The following is a 21,824-nucleotide window of genomic DNA, read 5'->3' as shown; positions in this document are numbered from 1 at the left end:
TCATTTCGCAAAATTTGAAATACACACAGCTTTATAAATCCTTTCCTAAATCTCACCCTAAACCTACCCATAATTTATTTTAGTTAAACATCCAAAATTCAGTCTCAGAAACCACAGCAACATTTTCTGTAAAGCTTGCATTTTGAAAATACTTTGTAAAATGCAAAACCAATGAAATGGCTCAATTGGCGTGGTTCGTCCAAAAAGACTCACCTTCCAGAAAGTTCCTTCCATACAGTGTGAATGAACAGGAACCTTGGCTGTAAATGTCCAAATAATTTCCGTTACTAGTAATATATCCACTTCAAGCCTGCTGAGAACTTTTTCAAAAGGCTACTTACTGCAGAGCAAATGGGTGGAGTTTACGTCTAGCTCCCCCTCGCTAGATTTCCAGCGAGGAAGATTGAATGTAATTTGGGCCTAACGGGTGGAGCTAGACTATCCAACCACACCCTAACCCTACCCCTACCCACAAGTCTATCCCTCCACCCCGTTAGACGTCCAGAGAGGTGGAGCTTGACGTCATTTGACTCTGCAGTGAGCACAACTTGACTTTTTCAGTTTTTGCTCGATGGAACTGCCCATCTCAAATCCGATAAAAAGTTGCTCAGATCAGTATTCATATCCAATGGCAAGAGTGGCAAGTGGAACAGAAATCAGGCAAATATCTCCTGACTTCAACTAGAGGAGAAATAAAATCAAAAAGCTTTGTAGGCACAAGTGCGGGTGAGTAAAATTAAAATTTTCAGGATATGCTCTCATTTTCTTTCTTAAACTAAAATTTAGCAAGCAAAATCAAGAAGAATACTACAAATAATTCTACTTACTGTATTGATAAAAATAAATAAAATGAAATTTAAATGGATATTGCATATCAGATGCACGCAGAAAGTGTACGTTAAAGAGGATTTCTGCATATAAAGAGCACACCAAATGAAAACATGAACTCGTGCTATAGATACACAGTGCCAGGAGATCGGGTTGCTTATTCCACCAAATTTGATGAGGACATCCTAAAAGTAATCATATGATAAAAATCTTAATTTGTGTTTCGAAGATAAATGGAAGTCTCATGGGGTTGAAAGGACTTGAGAGTGTACATTTGATTACATAATTACAATTTTTTGGGGTGAACTAACTCTTTAAAAGCATTTCATCAGATTTGATAAATGATGTCCTGTGAACAAGAGTGCAAACCTCAGAAGCAAAATGCTGATCAAAAACATAAATATTTATACATTGAAAAGTCATCAAAAAAGCCGAAGAATTAGCTATAACTTCCACCTCTACCCTGCACGTTTAATATTATAAAGTATATTGTTTACAATATTACATTTTGAAGTCCAGTGTAGAGACAAACACGCAATAGTGTGACACAAACAGCTTATGTATATGTACAGTTAAATTGGGAAATAAAACCCAATGATCAGTGTGACAGGTACTCCAATCTAATACAACTCATCATGAAAGTAAAAATCCTGCAAAACCGTTGACAAAGGCCATTCTAAACTTAGCTTGCTGCAACAAGCCCGGAGTTACAAAAATGACAAGAATGAAAAACAGATTGGAATATGACATACTGTAAAGTGAAATGAAGTAATGAGAAAATGCAGTGTAGAAAGAGTCAGGCAGACAGAAAGAGAGGCCATATTTACACCTGGTGTTACAGTTAGTGAAATCATAATAGTCTGTATTTGCGTCATGTATGGTTCCCCTGACTACCTGAAAGTGGTATGAGTGACTGGATCACAAAAATGTTTTGAACCCTTTTTAAATCTGTATTTAGAACAGACCAATTGTGATTGGATTGCTTGAGAAGAATGTTAACACCAGGGTAAATGGGACCAAAGAGAAAGAGTACAAAAAAATGGGAATGGAAAGGTGACTTACGCTGAGTCCCCACGCATCTTTATGTCTATGACAATGATGATTCCCACTCTGTGAGCAGCAGTATTGTAACGGAAGGAGCAACAATTTCAAAATAAACACTAAACGTTCCTCAGGGCTCACCCCTGGGCCATTTTAATTTTCTGATAGTGAAGGACGCAAGCTAGACACATGAGGTTTAGATGACAGGTGGAACCAGAACTCAGAGTGAGAATGGAGAAGATGAATGTGTGAAAGAATCTGTTCACACATTCATCACATGAAGACATATCTATCAAAATGAAACGCAGCAGTGGCTATTTTTTGTGTATACTAATATTTACGATTTTGTAACATTTATCTCTGCACAAAGAGCTTGGAAATTATATAAAGAATAATTAAAGGAACTGAATCTTTAAATCTTTAAGGTGATATTTACTCATTCAAGATGTTCTCGATTGGATGTAACATGACTGAACATGGGCTAAGTTTTCTGAAGAACAGAAATTTATAGCTAATTTGTAGCATTATAGCTACTTCAGTTAGATGCACGAGGACTTCAAGTGATCTGGAACACAAAGACAGTTAAATATCTGCATGCTTTTTCAGCAGTAATAACTACCTCCAATGGCTTCATCATAAGATGCACCCAGCAGGAGAAAGCTGAACTTAAAGCAATAGTTAAAATGAACACTGTTCTTGCTTACTGACTCTTATGTTGTTCCAAACCCATATGAAATGCTTTCTTGCATTGAACACAAAATATATTTAACATAATATATTTTCTGCTATTTGTTCAAAAACTGAATGGGGACCAGGGACAGCTGGACATTGTGTTAGATATTTCCTTTTGTGTCCCACACACAAAAGCCTGCTTCCTCTGGTGGCATAGTTAACCTTGTAGCTATTAGACTAAAAAATATTTGCTTTCTGGCTATTATGAACATCTGTCTTGTTTTATTAGATCTGTAGATCAAGACAAAAATTACTGGAGGGAAAAGAGGAGACACTGGTTTAACCATGCACACGGAGCTTCAAAACGTGTTCTTGGGCATTTGTTTTTTTTTACCTGACAAATAGTATTTCATTATTAATCATTTTTTCAATCAGTCTTTATTCAACTGGTTGTCAAGGAAAAAGATGAAGAAAGTCAGATTAGTGCTAAACCACATTTAAACAATGTGTTCAGTGCGCTATTTCAGAAAGAGGTTTGCCTACTGATCATGACAGATGTTTCAATGCATATAATGCGAGGCACAGATGACCCTCGGATATATATTAAACAACATGAAAAGTAAGAACTTAAAAACAAAGTTTTCATTCATTGGAGATATTGATTTTCTTCATCTGATTAAAATAAGACAATAATCTGAGGAAAATAAATGTCATTAATATCAAATGTAATTAGAATAAATTAGGGAGAGTTGATTCATAGAAAAAAAAAAGAGGAATAAAACAAAATAATTGTATACCCACTTAGAGTACACAGATAAGAACTAAGGGGTTCATTTGCTGCTTTGGGGAAATTAAACAGAGAAAAAATGTTACACTGCGGAACGTCTCGGTTACGTATGTAACCCTCGTTCCCCGAAGGAGTGAACGGGGATGTAGTCGGACGTACCGTACTGATTGGGATCACGCTTAGGGAGCCTGTCATCTTCAAGTATTGATAAAACGAGCCAATGCACATTGGCGTGCAAGCTTTGCATCTCACGCTCCGCCCCATATAAATACGGAAGTGGATGCACACACCATTTTTTTTCCTCTGAGGAGCCGAGCCCGGAGTCAGCGGTGATCCAGCAATAGTGGTGACGGGACTACGTCTCCATTCCCTCTTTTTTTTAAATACGTAACCGAGACATTCCTTTTCAGTTTGGTCACGTTTGACGTAGTCGGACATACCGTACTGATTGGGATCCCCATTAAAACGGTACTAGTGCTAGCACCTTCCAGTGCCTAGACAAAAGCCTCCTGACCCCCCGCATTATTGAGGTGGAGATAGGAGAGGTAGAGCCCTGCACGGGCCAAAAACTCCAGCCCTAACCCGGCCCTGGCCCGTGGTGTTCAAGCCCTACCCGGCCCCAGCCCGACAACGGCTGCAATTTTTTCAGCCCGAACCCGACCCGACCCGAGACCAACATCAATATCACTTTAAGCTCTCTCTGACGCGCACTATTTGATGCACGTTCTCTGATGCGCGCAGTCTCTGCTACACGCGAACACACGCACGGCACATCACACGCTACTGAAAGGTAAACTTTTATTATTGGCCTGAAACATCAACAATCATGCCCACAAATATTGAACAGACTGTCCATTAGAGAGAAGCATAAGCATGCAGTAGAGAATATAGCGCAAAAAGTAAATAAACGGCCTACCTTTCTTTGCTTTTAAGTAACTGAAGAACAATGTTCAAAACAATGTTCAAAAATGAAGAACACTTCGCCAACTGGCTAATGTTAAATAAAATTTATGAAAAAAAGAAAATCCAACTTCTTCCTGATCCTCTGCATGGTCAACTGTCACCTGTTAATGCATGTGAGTGACGCGTGCGTATATGCGTATTGCGTTTGTGTTGCTTAGGCGATGTATAATATTTATAATATAATAAATATAACAATATTTCATACACATTATGTGACGTGTGCTCTGCACGTACATTATGGGCACAATGAAAGGAGAGAAAATAAGCCCGAGTCCGACCCGAGCCCGATCTGTAAAAAAAAAAAAAAGGCCCGAGCCCGGCCCGAATGGGCTTAGCTTGCAGACCTCTAAGGAGAGGGCTTAGGCCAGGGAAGTCACTGCTGTTCTGCAAGACCCACTCAGTCAGACTTGGACAACACTGGGAAAGCGTGCCATTTCCAAGGAAAGGAAGACGCAGCGAAAGCCACATCCTGCCCGAAGGGAGGTAACATGTGGAGGATACACATATGGACTGGGTGTTTTACCAGGCAGTACAACATATGGAATGTCACTGAGGTGGCTCCAGCCTATAACAAGTGGAAGACTCACCGGACAGCGACGGCAGAGCGGGTTCTGCCAAGGGTAAGACAAGGGCTCGCCGCAGGGAGCCGTACCGTGGAAGAATACACATATGAGATCGCCGTAGGGATCACAACATATGGACCCAGCCTAGCACAGTTTCCACCAGTGCATACGAGTGATAGGCCTGGCATCAGACACTCAGCCACGTCCGTTGCCGAAGGGTGTGGAGGAACAGGGTTCGGCTAAAGAGGAACTCTACTGGAGCAAGAATGGCGCACGTATCTGTTAAGCACTTCGAACAGGGCTTTAGCCCAATTTATACTTCTGCGTCGAACTCACGCCGTAGCTACGTCGTAGGCTGTGTGTAGTGTGCGTACCCTTCGGCGTACCCTGACGTGCACCTCTCCAAAAATGTAACAACGCGTCAACTCTATGCGGACGCAAGCACTGTGATTGGTCTGCTAGGACCGCTCCCTCGGGTTTCACATGCTCCCTCTGCATGTGTAATTGCGCGTCAACGCGGACAACGACGCAGAAGTATAAATGAAACCAACGCGTTGCCTACAGCGTATAGGCTCCGGTGTAGGTCCGACGCAGAAGTATAAATCAGCCTTTACAGTGTAACTGGCTTCTTTGTGAAGGAAGCACACGGGAAGCAACCGGCTCGACACGTATTATACATGTTGGTGTCGCCCAACCCACAGCTCTACAACATCTGTCAGTGAGGCACACTGTGTCACTGAGGCCTGGTTGGAGGCTGCTGTGGTGGCCTAGCAGGAGCGGAAGCGGCGGCAGGGGGACGCCCTCGGTGACAAGCAGGCGGAGGAACTTCCATCGGCGGCGGGGTGGAGGCTGCAGCGGGCCACCGAGGCAGGATGTGCTGGATGACCTCCGTCTGCACCTGTTGGGCGCAGTTCTCCACCGCATCGCCAAACAGCCCAACCTGGGAAATGGGGGAGTCCAGGAACCGAACCTTGTCCGCAACCCTCATATCGGCCAGGTTGAGCCAGCGATGGTGCTCCTGGACCACTAAGGCAGACATCGCCAGACCGATCGCGCACGTCACAACGCTCGTGCCCCGGAGGGGGAGGTCAGTTGCAGTGCGGAGCTCACCTATGAGCGCACGGTCAAGTCTACCATCGTGCATGTCCATGAGTGCCTTGGCCTGATGGACCTGTAGCAACACCATGGCATGCAAGGAGGAAGCGGCTTGCCCACAGGCTTTGCACACAGGGGAATGATCGCGGCAACACTGACAGGAATGGTGCAGCCTGTACCAGTGAAGCACTCACTTTCTTCGCCCTCAACCGACCGTCAGACAAACAAACACAAAAAGGAATGCTGTTAAAACAGCAGTTGAGAGCTCAGAAGGCTCGTGACCACCACTGCACTTGCGCTGTAGAAACACCAGCATCGGGAGAGACTTCCAGAAGAAGCACCAACACACTCGCTTGTTGAAAATATCAACACTCTTCAGAGACATCGGCGTGAAGACCGATCGGCTCCGAAGCGAAAGACAAATGGTGCGTGCACCCACTTCCGTATTTATACCCGCGCTTCGGGGTGGAGTGTGAGATGCAAAGTTCGCACGCCAATGTGCATTGGCTCGTTTTATCAATACTCGAAGATGACAGGCTCCCTAAACGTGATTCCAATCAGTACGGTATGTCCGACTACATCGTAGACATACGTAACTGAGACGATCCGCAGTGTCTTTTAGTAGCTAACATTTTTTCTCTGTTTAATTTCCCCAAAGCAGCAGTCGAACGTGACCAAACTGAAAGGGAACTAAACTTTAATTTAAAGTCTTGTTTTGAACTCTGATATTAGATGACTAGTATACATATGCACAAACACAAAAACAGCTGGTTCCTTTGGAGGAAAAACACTGTTTTATTAACAAGCGTACATAATAAAATGTCTACAGATGGAGGAGGTGAACCATTATGACAGCACCTTTCTCACAGACAGTGAGAGATTCGGAGAGACACTTCACTCCTGAATAAAATGCAGCACTAATCTAAATGAAAATCACTGGCCGAATAAGAAGCCCTCTTTTTCTTTCTTTTTTCCAATACCTTCAACAGTGAGGTAGGCGTGTAGGGGTCTCTCTGATAGTCCACCATGGGGAATTCGACCTAAATAGGCTTCTTTTATCTCCTTTGACAATGTAATGATTCCCCCATCGCAGCATTGCCCCGTTCCAGAACTTTGGAATTTGCCAAAGCAATTATTTCACTATCTTCAGAGAAGGAATTTGACCTTCTGGCCTGCCTAGTGGCTCTACATAAAGCCAGTTACAAAGCTGATTGAAAATGCTTTCAAATAATATGTACTGATTGAAATGGACCTATTTTTTGTACCTCATTTAAGAAAGGTGGAATCCAGAGTTTATCTGTCAGTCATTCTTGAGTGCTCCTTTGACCATGTAAAACATGCCTCTATTTTCCCTCTATCACTAATCTGAACAGAGGAATTATCTGCACGTTGGTGTATAGGATCCACAGAGACACCGTGCAGCCAATTAGAAAACATATTCAAGCCATAGCTTAATGTTTTATATCTTTTGGCTTACTCCAGGAGTAATTATTTCAGGAAAAGCCCTTCTGAAAAACAGGAGCTCATAATAAGAACTAAGGTCCTGGATATACACACCAAACCTTCTAAAGCTACATAAATGATGTGATCTGTTGTGATTATTATTGTGTGTGCGCGCGCACGCGCGTGTGTGTGTGTGTGTGTGTGTGTGTGTGTGTGTGTGTGTCTTGAATCAGGACTTTTTGTGCATTGTAATTTTAACCATGCATTCTTAATCATAATTCTAATAAATGCACACAGACGTGTACTGTATATACTATAAAATAAAATTTCTGATCAATTCTTAATCATCACATCATTGTCTCCTGTTCTTCCTCTGCCTCTCGGCTATTACAGTTGTTAACATGATGAAGTGCTGACTGATTGTAAATAACAGAAAAAAATCTGATTTTATTTTCTAGTTAATATAATAGTAGGATCAAAATATCTTTTTAAAATTTCTATGATATGAATTGCTTGTTTACTGACAGTAGGCCTATGACAATTGGAGAAGGACATGCTTAATTGTAATGTAAATGACACAATGAAAAAATAAATCTTAATGTTCCTAAAATACAGTAGGCTTCATTTTCTTTTGGCAAAATATTATTTATTTTGATTTAATTTTGATTTTGGTGTGAAATGTGACCCAGACATTTATTGGCAGATAACAGGAGGAAATTAAATCCTCAATCCGTATGAAAAATAATAGAGCCTTAACAATCACCACTAAAAGCGAGGGATATTTCTGGATATGATCAAAACTAATCTGTTTTGAAAAATGAACACAATGAAAATATGTTGATAAATGATTCCACTGAGGTCGAATCTCTTGTGACTTCTTGTGAAATCTTGTGAGAAATATTGTTTTGACATATGATAATAGAGGAGCTAAAGTAAAACTAGATCCAAATGGGTCGCCGTAGATCTTTACCGATAAAAACATGATTTTCTTATTAACTGAGGTTTGAGTGCATTACAAGCATTTCAGATCGTGTAGATACTGCACTGCATAGTATGACAGTCCAAATGCATGAGTTACATAACACAAATGTGTGGATCATTTTCTCTGCAAATTCCAAAAGAAACTTTTCAGAAATTTTTCACAGTACAATTTTACATTATACACCCACCATCTCACTGAATGTCAGTATAACACCAAAGTGGTTAACACCTGGGTGTTATCATTAGATATCGCTCATCTCAGTACATCTGTTCTTGGGCTCAATAACAAGGACACATCACCAGCCAGGATTACCCACACACATTTACCCATACTTCTCTCTCCGCTGCCAGGTTAATTACTGGTTATCTCATTCATAGACCCACACACTCTAATATGAAAGGTCACTACGGTGTGTGTTTAAAAAGGCAAAATCAACACTCAGACAAGTACCCTTACACAGGGAAGAGAGATAAGGTTGACAGATAATAAGCTTATCTACATTGAAGTATATTAAAATTAACTCTAAGGGCCCTATTTTAACTATCAAAGCGCATGTTCTATCTAAAGCACACAGCGCAAGCTCACTTAGGGCGTGTCCGAATCCACTTTTGCCAGTTTAACGACGGGAAAAATGGTCGGCCCGCCATGCGCATGGTCTAAAAGGGTTGCCCCTCTTCTCATAATGAGTAATGGGTGTGTTGTGGGATTTACGTGCGTTTAACCAATCAGAATCGTATCTCCCATTCCCTTTAAATGCCAGTTGCGCTCACGGCATGGCAGATTCGCTATTTACATAATTTGATAGTGGAAAGACCGAATGTGTCTCCAGAGCGCAAACGGAACTGCTAGTGCGCAAGGTAAAAGTGCGCAAGCAGATCATCTACGGACAAGCCGGATTCCACCACATCTTTATGTTCACAATAATAATCTTTTACATTGTAATCCTTTTATTTTAAATATTTGGCATGTTTGTGTGCTGCTGTGCGTCCCTGTGTGTTTAATAAGCAGAGTGTACGCACGTTGTGGACCCGCCTATAGGCGCACATTACTAACGCGCTCATTAAATAACCAAAAAAATATTGTGCACTCTATTTCTGTCGAAATAGCAACGCGCCAAAAATGCGCCAGAACACACCTTGTTTTTCCGACCAGCACATCCATTGGCGCACAAAGGGGCGCAAATGCATTTGCTATTTAAACAACGTGGCACAGGACGTGAAAATGATAACTAGCAAAAAAAACTTGCATCGTGCTTGGTGCTGCATTGCGCCAGGTGTAAGATAGGGCCCTAAGAGTTAAATAAGACTAAAGAGCAAAAGAAGTTAAGGAAGAATGATGACTGAATGAACATATAAAGGTGACAAGAAACTAGGGATGTCCCGATCAGGTTTTTTTGCCCTCGAGTCCGAGTCCGAGTCATTTGATTTTGAGTATCTGCCGATACCGAGTCCCGATCTGATACTTAATACATAAAAAAAAGAATAAAGAAGAGCGAAAAAACAAATCACGTGATCGGATCGGGACATCCCTACAAGAAACGAATGTATCATAAACACGCATATTAAACCTATTAGCTCTTTCCCCGCCAATCGCCATTGACAGAAATTTCCGGCTCTCCGTGTTTTAACTGTTATATGGTAGGGGGCGCTATGGCATATCTTTTGAAAGAGTAATGAATCTCCAGATCAAAACACGTACGAAAAAGCAGCAGAAACAAGCGATAGCATATGTAGGCAGATGCATATGTAAAATAACGCGATCATCAACATTAAACAGCATATAAATCAAAACTGCCCAATGTTACTGAATGAAATGTTGACCCAGGACGAGCTATAGGACTGTGCAATCTTTGTGGGTGCTGATGGACTCAATCTACTCCATCACTGTTTTGATCATCATTCTGAATCCGATCTTGATGTAGTCTTTGAGGAAAATGCATTATTTTTTTCCAGCTTTTTGCTCAAAATGTTGCTTTTTTTATGAAACACCCACATTCAAGTGTTGATAAAAAAAAAAAAAATGCATGAAGCTAGAATAAAACTATTTTGTTTAAAAGCTGAGGTTCTTTCTTTTGATATATTGCATGTTCAGATTTTCATTCAACAAAATATTCTGGAAACTTTCCTGAAAATGATCAAACATGCTGGTGGAGGCTGGCAACTTTTTTTTTTTTTTAAAGGCCAATATAGGCTAATATAGGGAAGTCATAGTAAAAGAAGGGCTCTTGAAATGTGCTGAGATTTATTAACATGCTTGGATTTTATGCTGTATTTTCTTCAATATCATGTGGAATATTCCTACTTGTTATCTTTGTCTTCCTTTCATAAAAGCTTTACTTTTCCCAGTACGCAAGCCCCTGAAATGCTCACGGCAAAGTTCTTGATCATTCTTCGCTTATGGTCAAAAGAAGTTTGAAATGGCTTAAAAAAAAAAAAATCTCCTTAGACTGCTGCGAGTGTCGTTTAGATATATGTGCTGTTATTTCCTCTAATAACAAAATAAACTCAACAAAGATGACAACAGTGAGAAAACACCAGTTAAAATGATACGTTTGCTGGGACTTGTCTTCTCTCTCTCTCTCTCTCTCTCTCTCTCTCTCTCTCTCTCTCTCTCTCTCTCTCTCTCTCTCTCTCTCTCTCTCTCTCTCTCTCTCTCTGGCTTTTCTTTCTTTTTAATCTTTAATCTTTTCGCACACACAAACAAGACAAACAAGATGATTGAGGCAAGATTTACAAAGAAAAAACAATGGACGAGTGTAAGTGTGAGGTCAGAACACAAAGAAATAAAGCTCAATGAACAATACTGCAAGATCTTTTGGAAGAAAGGTTGCCATCTGAGACTGTAAATCCTTTGAATCATCACAGCTTAGAGGGGATGAGAGATAAAAACATGTTTGGTCTCTAATGACAGATATTGGAATGTCAGTCATAAATCATTATGGTAATATGGGTCAAATGGCTAAAGCCACATTTGAGGCATAAGCTGAGGAGGTAATTATCATTTTTAAAGGCCACATTTGGGCTTGAATGGCATTACAAATGATATTGAATCTCATTAATGTTAATAAATACTAATGGAAAATAAAAACACTTGGAAATTGCAATTCAAAGCAAATGTAATTGCATCATTTAAGCAATTAGAGAAAATGCACCTCAGTCCAGACAAAGTAAAAGAGAAACTCCATGACTTTGTGATGTATTCAAGGAATCAGATTCCTATTAAAAGCACTCTAAGGGGGAAATTCACTGAACTGAGTCTGCTGATGGCATTGTTTCTTAGCAAACGCTCTCTGTGTTGTTTCAGCACTCAGTTCACTAAAATAATTATGCAAAAACCAGTGCAAACGTGCCCATAAAATTAGTCCTAAAAGCTATTTGCACGTCGCAATTATTTCAGGCCTGAGAGCAAATTTTTGGAGGATGCAGCAGATTAGTGTGCTCTGACCTGAACTACACAGCATTACTTAACCACTACGATCCAGGGTCACTCTTTAAAATGCTGTTCATCATGGATATATGCATGGGGAATGCTGTTCTCCATCATTCGATCTGCATTTAATAAATTCAGCCCGGGCTCATTAGAAAAGCGTACATGTGGCAACATTTTGGCAAAAAGCAAAAGACATTGCATATTTCACGGTTCACGACAGTTTCAAAGTGAAATGTCCAGTGAGTAGCGCTAAAAGCATGTTTAGTTTTTTTTTTTTTTTTTTCTGGAACTGATGAACGTGAATGTGGCAACGTTTTATTACGTTGGAGTTTGTACGTATCACCACAGTTCTGAGTTGAAATGTCTGGTGAGTGGCGCAAAAAGCTCAATGATCCATTTTAAAATAACGTACATCTACACTAAACCCTAAACCTACCAGATAGTGTTAACAAAAGCAAATGTGACATAAAAACGCAATCGTAACCATGCCATTTTAGCTTGTTTTGAGCTCTTTTATTGTGACTCGTCTTTCACAGGATTCGTACCCGAGCTCTCCGCATCATTAGTACTATTCTGTACCAGCTGAGCTATCGAGCAAGCTTGGTATGTCATGAAAACTCCAAAAAATATATTTGTTTATAAATCATAAACTATGATAAAAAGTGATTGTGAAAATTAATAAAAGTGCTTGTTGTTTTACTGCCTCTAGTGTTCATTTCTTTTAGAAACTGCTGTGATATGTACGTATTGCTACGTATTTTGCGTTTTGCCAAAATGTTGCCACAGGAACGTTTTTCCAATGAGAAATGTGTTAGATAAATTACTACTTCCATGTTGACTTATAAACATAATGATTTTGCCACCCCCTTTTTGCTTTAGGTAATAGTGCAAAAAATTGGTAGCACCTATGTACGTATTATGGAAATTATAATAACTAGATACTAACCATGAACCTACCTCTAAACTTAACCTTAACCAATGTACTTACCTTGTTGGCCACTACTTTCTTTGGTACACTGTAAACCCTAACGCTCAAAATAATTAATTGGTTTGAGCAGGACAAACTTAAATTAAACTAATTAGTTCAGTCAAATTAACTTTTATGAGTATTTAGCACTTTATTTTCTTTCAAGTTCACAGAACTGATATATTTTAAGTAAACTGAACTGTTTCATTGTTTTGAGTGTTATGCAATTATTTATTTTAATTTAGACGAACTTAAGTTTAACTGAAATGGCTAGGGTGTCTATTTCCCAGCATGTTTTGCCGATGGCACTCGAAAGGGAGAGTAAATGCTAAAATTAAGTGCAATATATATCAATATATATATATATATATATATTTTTTTTTTTATTTATATTTTGTGCAAGATTAATGTTAAGTGGGAGATTTAGTAGTGATTAATTTGTTATGCTAATTTAGAAGAATTTCTGTTAATGTTGGCTTTAGCATAGTTACCATCATGGTGACAAGTGGTAGCCTGGTTCTACCTAGTCTCAGCCTCAGATGTCACGCCCACGGAACGTTGGCTAAACGTCTGATGCATATGGTACACTTAACTGGAAACACTTCAGGAATGTCGAAGTCGTCATCTGATTGGTTGAATTTTATCGGATTTCTGGGGGGCGCGAGTGTCGCGTTTATTTTTGGTCCGCCGGGAAACAAAGCGCAGACGTGTGATTGCGGAAGAAAAACTGTTGTGTTTACATGAGTGACAATGAGCATTTATCATTCGTGTGCATGAGTCGATCAGCTAAACGTAGGATTCTCAAAAGTATGCGAGGTTCACGGCATAGACTCTTTAAGAGATGTCCAGGAGTTTTGTTTGAGGCACTTAGTGGAGACAAAAAGAGACATTTTAGCCTGTTTGCCGACGGGATTTGGGAAGAGTATTATTTTCCAAGCCTGGCCGACCCTTTGTCAGCATTTAGAAGGATTCCCAGCAGATCCAATTTTACTAGTTGTGTGTCCCCTCCTATCTATTATGGAAGATCAAGTGAAGTACCTAACTGAGAAGGGGATATCAGCCGCGTTTGCGCGCAAACATGAAACAACAGACGCTGACGCTTGTTTTCTTCTCCTTCTTTGATTTTCTATGCTGACTGACTTGTTGCACGCCGGTCTGTTGTTGTGGGGACATTTCCACGCCCCGAAATGTGACGCTGAATGAAACTAACTGTAATTGGTTGTTTGACATGTCGGTCAAACGGCCTTATGGGCGGGCCTTGGCCAAAGAAAGCTGCTATGAATTCCAGACCTTCAGCCGTCAGTCTGAAGGTCTGGCTACGCGAGACTAGGTTCTACCAGACTCTCGTACATTTCATTTGTACAGAGAGTCTGGCCTCTCTCCATTGAGAAACGTTTACTTCCTTGTAGGCGGGTTCTCTGTTAAAGTTCAAAACTATTGGATCTGCCCAGAGTCACTCAGGATCTGCCATAGCCAATCGCTAACGTGTGGTCGTGACGTATGTCATGCGCCGAAACCGGCCGGAAACATTTACAAATTCTAAATGTATATTTGACACTAAGGACAGTGATGTATTCAGTCAACTGTCGAAGCTGGGTCTAATCATTAACAATACGCCGCTGCGGTCGTTTCGGATCTGCCGCAAATGCTGTACAGTGATCACCAGGCGCTACTGCGCGATACGGAAACAACTTTTCTGCCTCCTTCACTTGGTCCTCCATTAGTGCAACAAGAGGGGAGACGACAACAACTATCGGCTTTGCATCCCTATCGTTCGCCTTAGCTAACTCATTCACCACTAGAACTGCCATGGCGGTCATTTTGACCGTTCTGAATTTTATATCTGCAATAACTTTGTTGAAAAAATAAATACAATCCTGCTGGTACCTGACTTTTCCTAAAAGTGTCTGTATTTTCATTTAAAATGTTTTTCATATAAATTACACATAAGGCAAAAAAACAAAAACAAATGAACATATTTACCTATTTCGGCCATAAACGGTCATATTGACCGCACTGAATTTCGCGGTATTATTATACCAATATACGCAACAATAAAATGTGGTAAAAAATACACTAAACATATTCAACAACAAATCATTTAAATGTAATGATATTCAGAACAGAACAAGAATGAAAAAATAACTAAATAATAACTAAAGCCAAAATGAAATACTTTATAAGCGAAAGTGAAAGTAAGCGGCGTTGGGCTCACGTAACTCTCTAATTAGAATCAAAATATTTCAACATTTGCAATGTATTTGGATGCTAAACTATTCTTTATCATAGGCTTTGAACTTCACTCACGTTCCAATATCTACGGAAAAAATCATCCTCTTCACACGCATAAAATGGTACGAATTGTAGCCTACTAGTACTGAGAAACAGAGCAGTGGAATTTTTATATGTTAGGTTGACTATTTTATTATTATATTTTATTATGGCTATAATGAACAGGCTGCAATGCTGGAATATGGTGTGTGTGTGTGTGTGTCTGCGGGCGCGATCAAACAGTGGAAACATGAAAACATAGGCTACTATTTTGTTCAGGGCATCTACGAATATTATTGATTTATAAATTATAATTAAACTTGTTTAAATGTACAGTTTGGTGTTGTTTTGTTTTTAAAAGACATCCTAATACAATAAATGCATTAATCTCTCAATTGGGGATTTATCATTAAAGATATAGAGTTTTGAATAGCGATCAAAATGACCGCTTGCGGCAGTTCTAGTAGTTATGGAATTCTGGCACTTCTAGTGCTAGCGGAGTGAGCTGGAAAATCAAACTTTTCCCGAACCCCGTGGGGAGGAGGGCCACAACATCATGGCCACCAACAAAACTTAGCAAACATTGTTCTTGCTCCGGCTTTAACTTCTGTATATTCTGCAGTTTTGCAACAACGGACCGAATAGCTTTTCTCACATCTTTCTCCGCTGTCATTACTCCAACTCAAACTGACGCACTACATCAACGTCATCGTTCTCAGCCACTCCCTCTGTTCGCTGATTGGTCCTACAAAAAATTGGTTTCTGGAAACCTAAGAATATACAGCAGTCCCAGAAGTAGTACTGAAGGAAAATGAAATTGAGCGGAAGTACGTAGGAGGGCGGAGCCAGGCTAGACAAGTGGTGCATGCAGCTTGATTTGAGAGCAAATAAAACCTTTATATTGCTGCACTCATACAGCAAGTGCTACTGTATAACATACATTAACATGTTTACAAATTAGTATGTTAGCAAACTAGATGTTAAAGCTAGCTAATAAAAGTGTTCACATTGGGGTTACATGAAAGTTTTAAGTTAAATGTATGAATTAGTGTACACAAACATTTCAAGTTAAGAACAATTCAAATGTATAAGTACAAAATACAAATCTGCCAGTTCTGCTTACTTCAACTTTGAATTTCTTAACTTAAAAAATTTGAGGCAACTGATTGCGTTACATTTTTTGAGTTTTGCCAACTTATTCGGGTTTACAGTGAAGTACACTATAAGTACATGTAAGTGCATTTACTGTAAAATAAAGTCCAACCCAAAAAATTGTGATTGCAGTATTATTCCATAATAAGCCTAATTTCATATAAAGAGAGCGTGTTTGTGCTGAATAAAGGACTGTGAAATCACTGTGAATTACTGTGAAATCACTTTATATATTCTAAATTGTTCTTGCTGTATTGATACTTCAATAAAAAGAAAAAGTTTTCAGAGCTTTCACTCAGCAAAAACAATTTTTATGGAGAAGTTCTTTGTGTCCTTGAACAGAAATAAATTATTATGACGCGTTTAGCATCAGTCCTCATATATGATCCTGACTTTTTCTTTACAGTGCAATATTAAATTGACTTTAATGCTTGGCTTAAAAATACAGTTTTCATAACATTGATGAAAAAGCTAGCGAAACGTAATATTATGATACAAATCATTTTGATCTGAAATCTTATCTTATGCTTGTAAGCCATTAGAGAAAAGTACTTTGGTGGGCCCATAACCCATTGATAGTATTTGATAATCTGTATTTACATGGTACTCAAAAGATACCAAAACTTTTTTGCCTGTGGAAGCACTTAAAATAGACTTCTATAATCCTGATTCACCCATCATTATGAAAAAAAAAAAATAATCCACAGTTTTCACTTCTCTCTTTTTGAAAACACTGTATACCTGCTGACGTTGATTTAACAATTCCATTTGTTGATTTTGCTCCTTTGCCTTCAAACTTTACATTATCCACTAAGAAAGGCTGTCAGCGTTTTGAAAATAAAAGGAAGTCGAGTTGTTTTTTTCATGTTTTACGATGTTCCTGCTCAGCAGTGTTTGCAGTGGTGGCCCTCTGAGAACTCCACGCTGTGATACTAATTGCTTGTTTTAACAGTGAGGCTGACTCATTCAGACTTTACCCCTGAGAACTGCTTTTTTCTTGCACTGTCTTCCTCTCGGCTGCTATTATCTAAGAAGAAGAAGACGAAGAGATGGGTTTCTGAAGCGATGGGAAATCTCCTGCACACTGGGACGGTAACAGGCACAAGTCAGACCCTCTTGTGTGTATATCTTATACAGTGGAGATAACGTTAAAATAACTCTCTGAAACCTACTGAGCAAGTAAAACGACAAAATGTTAATAAAAAGATAAAAGTACAAACACGACCATTTAAAAGTTTGGGGTCTGTAAAGTTTTCGATGTTTTGAAAGAAGTCTTTTCTGATCACAACTGCAGCACTTATTTGATCAAAAATACAGTAAAACAGTAATATTGAGATTAAGTAATATTATGTAATAATATTACTTAATAAAAATTTATCCTTCAGAAATCATTCTAATATGCTGCTTTTATTATCTGTTATTATTAATGCTAAAAAACAGTTTCTGCCACCTAATTTTTGTGGAACCAGTGATAATTGATTTTTTTTCTTCAGGATTGTGTGATGAATAAAACATTCAAATGAACAGCATTTATCTAAAATAGAAAATATATATATATATTTATTATAAATGTCTTTACAGTTACTTTTGATCAATTTAATGCAACATTGCTGAATAAAAAAAACATTTAAATTAAATTTGATTATATATATATTGAATTAAAAAAATTATATCGTACTGACCCATATCAAAACTGACTTTTGACAGTATAGTGATTTAAGACTGCATAATACTATATAATGTACATTAGAACATCTTTCTTAAAGCTGAAGTGTGTAATTTCTGCACCACTAAAAAACATAAATGCAAAAACAATGACTGTATTCAAAGAGATTTCCTGAATAATCTGCTTGTCTGCCATTGGTTGGCCAAACATCACACTCACTCCATTGGTTAAGACAAAGTTGCTGTGTTGGGATGATCACAAAATCATGAATTTTAAAGCATCAAAGAGTCACAGCTAACTGTCTCTAATATTAAACAGTGAAATTATAATTTTTTGACTGAAAAAAATGACCCATCAAAACACATCATCTTTGAGTAGGCTACCCCATCAAACTGACATTAGTGACATGTTATCGTGTCACTATCATGGTTGCTCATTTGTTCTAATTAGAATCTTTAGTATTTAATCACATCTAAGACAGCTTCTTAACATATGGCAATTTAAATTGCAATTAACCAAACGTCCACTCATATATCTCTTCCAAATCATCATTAAACATAGTCTTCCATACTTAAAGTTATTGAATAATATATAAACCATTTGCAGCAATGTAATCAATCTCAGCTGCAGCTGACGATTCCCCAGATGCATGATAATGCAGACTATACCAGACTTCTTGTTTTGGACACAAAAGTTCACTTTTAAAAACAAATATAAAGCCTTTTCTAAGCTTTCAGACAAGTTTGTACTAGTTATGCAGTTTTGATTTTAGCATTGTAGCATTGTGTTCAGCTTTTAAATGTATTTATTACTGGTTTACTGGATAATGATTGACTAATATGATTCATTATTTATAAATCAATACATAAATAACAAAAATGTATCTTGACTACATAGTTGAATAAATACTCACCGGACACTTTATTAAGTACACCTGTTCAACTGCTCATTAGCAGTTACCAGGTTACTGGTCATTTTAATTTTTTTTTATTTTTTTTTAATAATTATTGAACAATATCATAATATGTTGAAGGTCTACTTTAAACATTCTAGAAACTATAAGTAATCATTACCAGGTTGTAACTGATTACATGTAATCTGAATTACGTAATCAGATTCCAAAAATGAAGTACTTGTAATTAGATTATATTACGTTTTAAAATACTTGTAATCAGATTACAGTTACTTTATTGATTACATGATTGCATGTTATTCCCACAATGGCAGTAAATTATACATAATTCATTGATTCTAACTACTACTATTTTTTTTTTTTTTTTTTTTTCATCTTTTACATTTTCCCTTCTAAAAAAGCCTATACTGCTTATATACATTCAGAAGTTCTTCCAGGTTTGTGGAATTGCACACACAGACCAGCCACTGAAGACCCACACAGCTTTTGATCAATGGATTTACAGAAATCACTTAACCTTTAAGAAGTTTTTTCTCAACACTGCAGCATTGAATATCTAATAAGCTCCTGGCGAACACATTGATTATTATTATCATTTGAATTATCACTCAGTGAGTCATTTAACCACATATCAATGTCTTTGGAAGGCCTTTGTCTTTCAAGCACATTAAAATATACAAATTCACATCATTTCGTATTGTACATGCAATGCAGGGATTCTCCAACTTTTTCGTCAGCTAAACCTCTTTGACATAATAGATTTACTTGAAGGAACCCCAGAGATTTGAAGTTAAGAAGTTAGGTCAATAATAAAAGTAAAAAAAAAAAATAATAATAATAATAATAAAATTAAGTCCACGGGTTAATGGTGAAATGACATGCAGGTAAACAAATTAAATATTTTTTAAAACATTTTTTTTTGTAAGTGCTTGATTTTGAATGAAAATTATTATTATTTTTTAATTCCCAATTGAATAAAATGGTTTATTTTAATTCTAATTTAACATGTTTATGATTTAATTGCATAGCTTTTCATTAAACTCACAAGCCACTGCAGTTCCACCATAACCATAACATAATCAAACCCTGACATAATGCAATATTTAATGCACTTAATGTTGTTGATAAAGAATGGAATATATTTTCTATCTTTTTGTATTTTTATATCAATATGGTACAAGATTATCCAATTCAAATCAATGTGATAAACGAGTTAGGTTAAAAGTAATCTAAAAGTAATGAAAAATAGTCAGATTACATTACCTTAAATGTGTAATGTAATGGATTACATAACTAACTACAAATTGCCTTTTAATTTGGAATCAGTAACTGACTACAATTTGTGAGTAATCTACCCAGCACTTTAAGTAATTTTGCAACTACATGTCAACTACCAGTCATTAGAATTTTAGTAGACTGTCTAATATCTGCAAACACTTTATTCTGACGGTATCCCAACATACATTCTACTGACTATAAGTGTCTTTGCCACTGCATGTCAACTTATTCCACTTACCCAAACCCTCTACATAACCCTAACCTAACAGTACTAATATTCCAATGAGATTTGTTGACATGTTGTTTAGTTACTTATAGTTAGTAGAATGTCTAAACTGGACCATCGAAATAAAGTTTGATAAAAATGTCTATCCAATTAGAGGGCAGCCTTGGACAATATAAGAGTGGATAGATAGATAAAGGTAAAATGAAAACAACAGAAGAAAGTAAGCACAAACAAGAGACACAGAGGGAATTTAGTGCTCAGTGAGAGAGAGTGAGGGACAAACAGAGGAAAAGAAACATAGGAGTGCATCAGTCTGTGTACCTTGAGGCCAGAGTCATAGGGGGAAAGGCCTACAATGGCATGCGTTAGTGTGAGCTAGGCTGGATGGTTGCGTACTCGACAAGGTCCCCGCCAGTGTGCACAGAGCTTCGTGGGCTGGGAGAAGATGCCAAAGCTGCAGTGTCCAGTTCCGCATACTGGACATCACAATCCTTGTGACCAGAATTCTGGAGATAAGAGAGGTGGAGAGGATGTATGAGGAGTGGAGCTCAAAAAGAGACAGAGAAAGAGAGAGAGAACGTAGAGGAGAATGGAAAGAGAGAGCTGTCACTCCATTCTGAGAAAACACAGACTCCAGGTTAGTGAAATGAACTTCACTGAGGAGTCCAGCCATAATACCTTTTTTTTTTTTCTTTTAACTAAAACCTTTTACTAAAAATGCCATTTTAACTGAGGGTGAATCTCACAAAAAAAGCCTACTTTTGTATCATTAAGATTTATTTTGCATTATGTATGACACTTTTAATTAAGCACATGTTCTCCCCAGTTTGTCATTACCGTAACGTGAAGCATCAGGATGTTTTCTTTCTTTCTTTTTTTCTTTCTTTCTTTATTTATTTGAAAACATTATTTTCCCCACTATTCTTAATGGTGATTCTCATTAGATCTATATCTCATTACTGTATACTATGCGTGTATAGAGTCATTTTTACTCTCACAATAAAAAAATAAAAAAAGCAATATACTTTGTTTATTTTTGAGCACACTCAACAAATAATTACATATAAATAGTTACAAATACTTTACAATTTTAAATGCTACTTTATACCCCACTACATTAATGATAATGATTGTTTTTTGGGGTGTTTTTGTGGGTTATGAGAATGGGGGAGGGGAGTTGCTTAATTGTCATGAAAATATTCTATACAAATATAAATTCATATAATTATAATTGTTTGTATATAATTATATAATAATTAGTAATTCTATACGTTTTATATTCTCAAAATATACTAAAACATACTGATTTTTTATTTATTTTTTTCATGAGAAGGGGGGGGGGGGGTAGTCATTGTCATAAATATATTTTTTTCACATTATAGTACTTTTTAAGAATCACAATAATGATAATTGCATGGTTGAAACTATGAAATTCAATAATGAAAAAAAAAATAAAAACATCTTACTGGTTCTATAGAAGCACACTATTTTCATAATGAAAATATATATATATATATATTTTTTTTTTTTTTTTTTTTTTTTTTTTTT

At 37.7% G+C, this 21,824-nt stretch overlaps 1 protein-coding gene across 5 annotated transcripts in view; it reads right to left on the bottom strand.

The window, feature by feature from the left end:
• Positions 1–21,824, bottom strand: part of nectin1b (nectin cell adhesion molecule 1b) — a 246,888-nt gene that overhangs the window by 4,489 nt on the left and 220,575 nt on the right. For 2 of the 5 annotated variants that reach the window (XM_079874415.1, XM_079874417.1), the window contains one exon: positions 20,598–20,782. The exons of 2 other annotated variants lie outside the window; for them this stretch is intronic. In XM_079874415.1, the coding sequence (XP_079730541.1) occupies positions 20,642–20,782 (141 nt within the window). In that variant the 3' untranslated portion in view covers positions 20,598–20,641. The remainder of the gene's footprint in view (positions 1–20,597; positions 20,783–21,824) is intronic. One more of the 5 variants, XM_079874414.1, reaches the window with a different exon arrangement.

The sequence above is a fragment of the Squalius cephalus genome (genome assembly GCF_949319135.1).
Source record: "Squalius cephalus genome assembly, chromosome: 6".
NCBI classification, from domain to species: Eukaryota; Metazoa; Chordata; class Actinopteri; order Cypriniformes; family Leuciscidae; genus Squalius; species Squalius cephalus.
The sequence above is the reverse complement of the archived record's forward strand: the minus strand, read 5'-3'. Positions and strand labels throughout refer to the sequence as shown.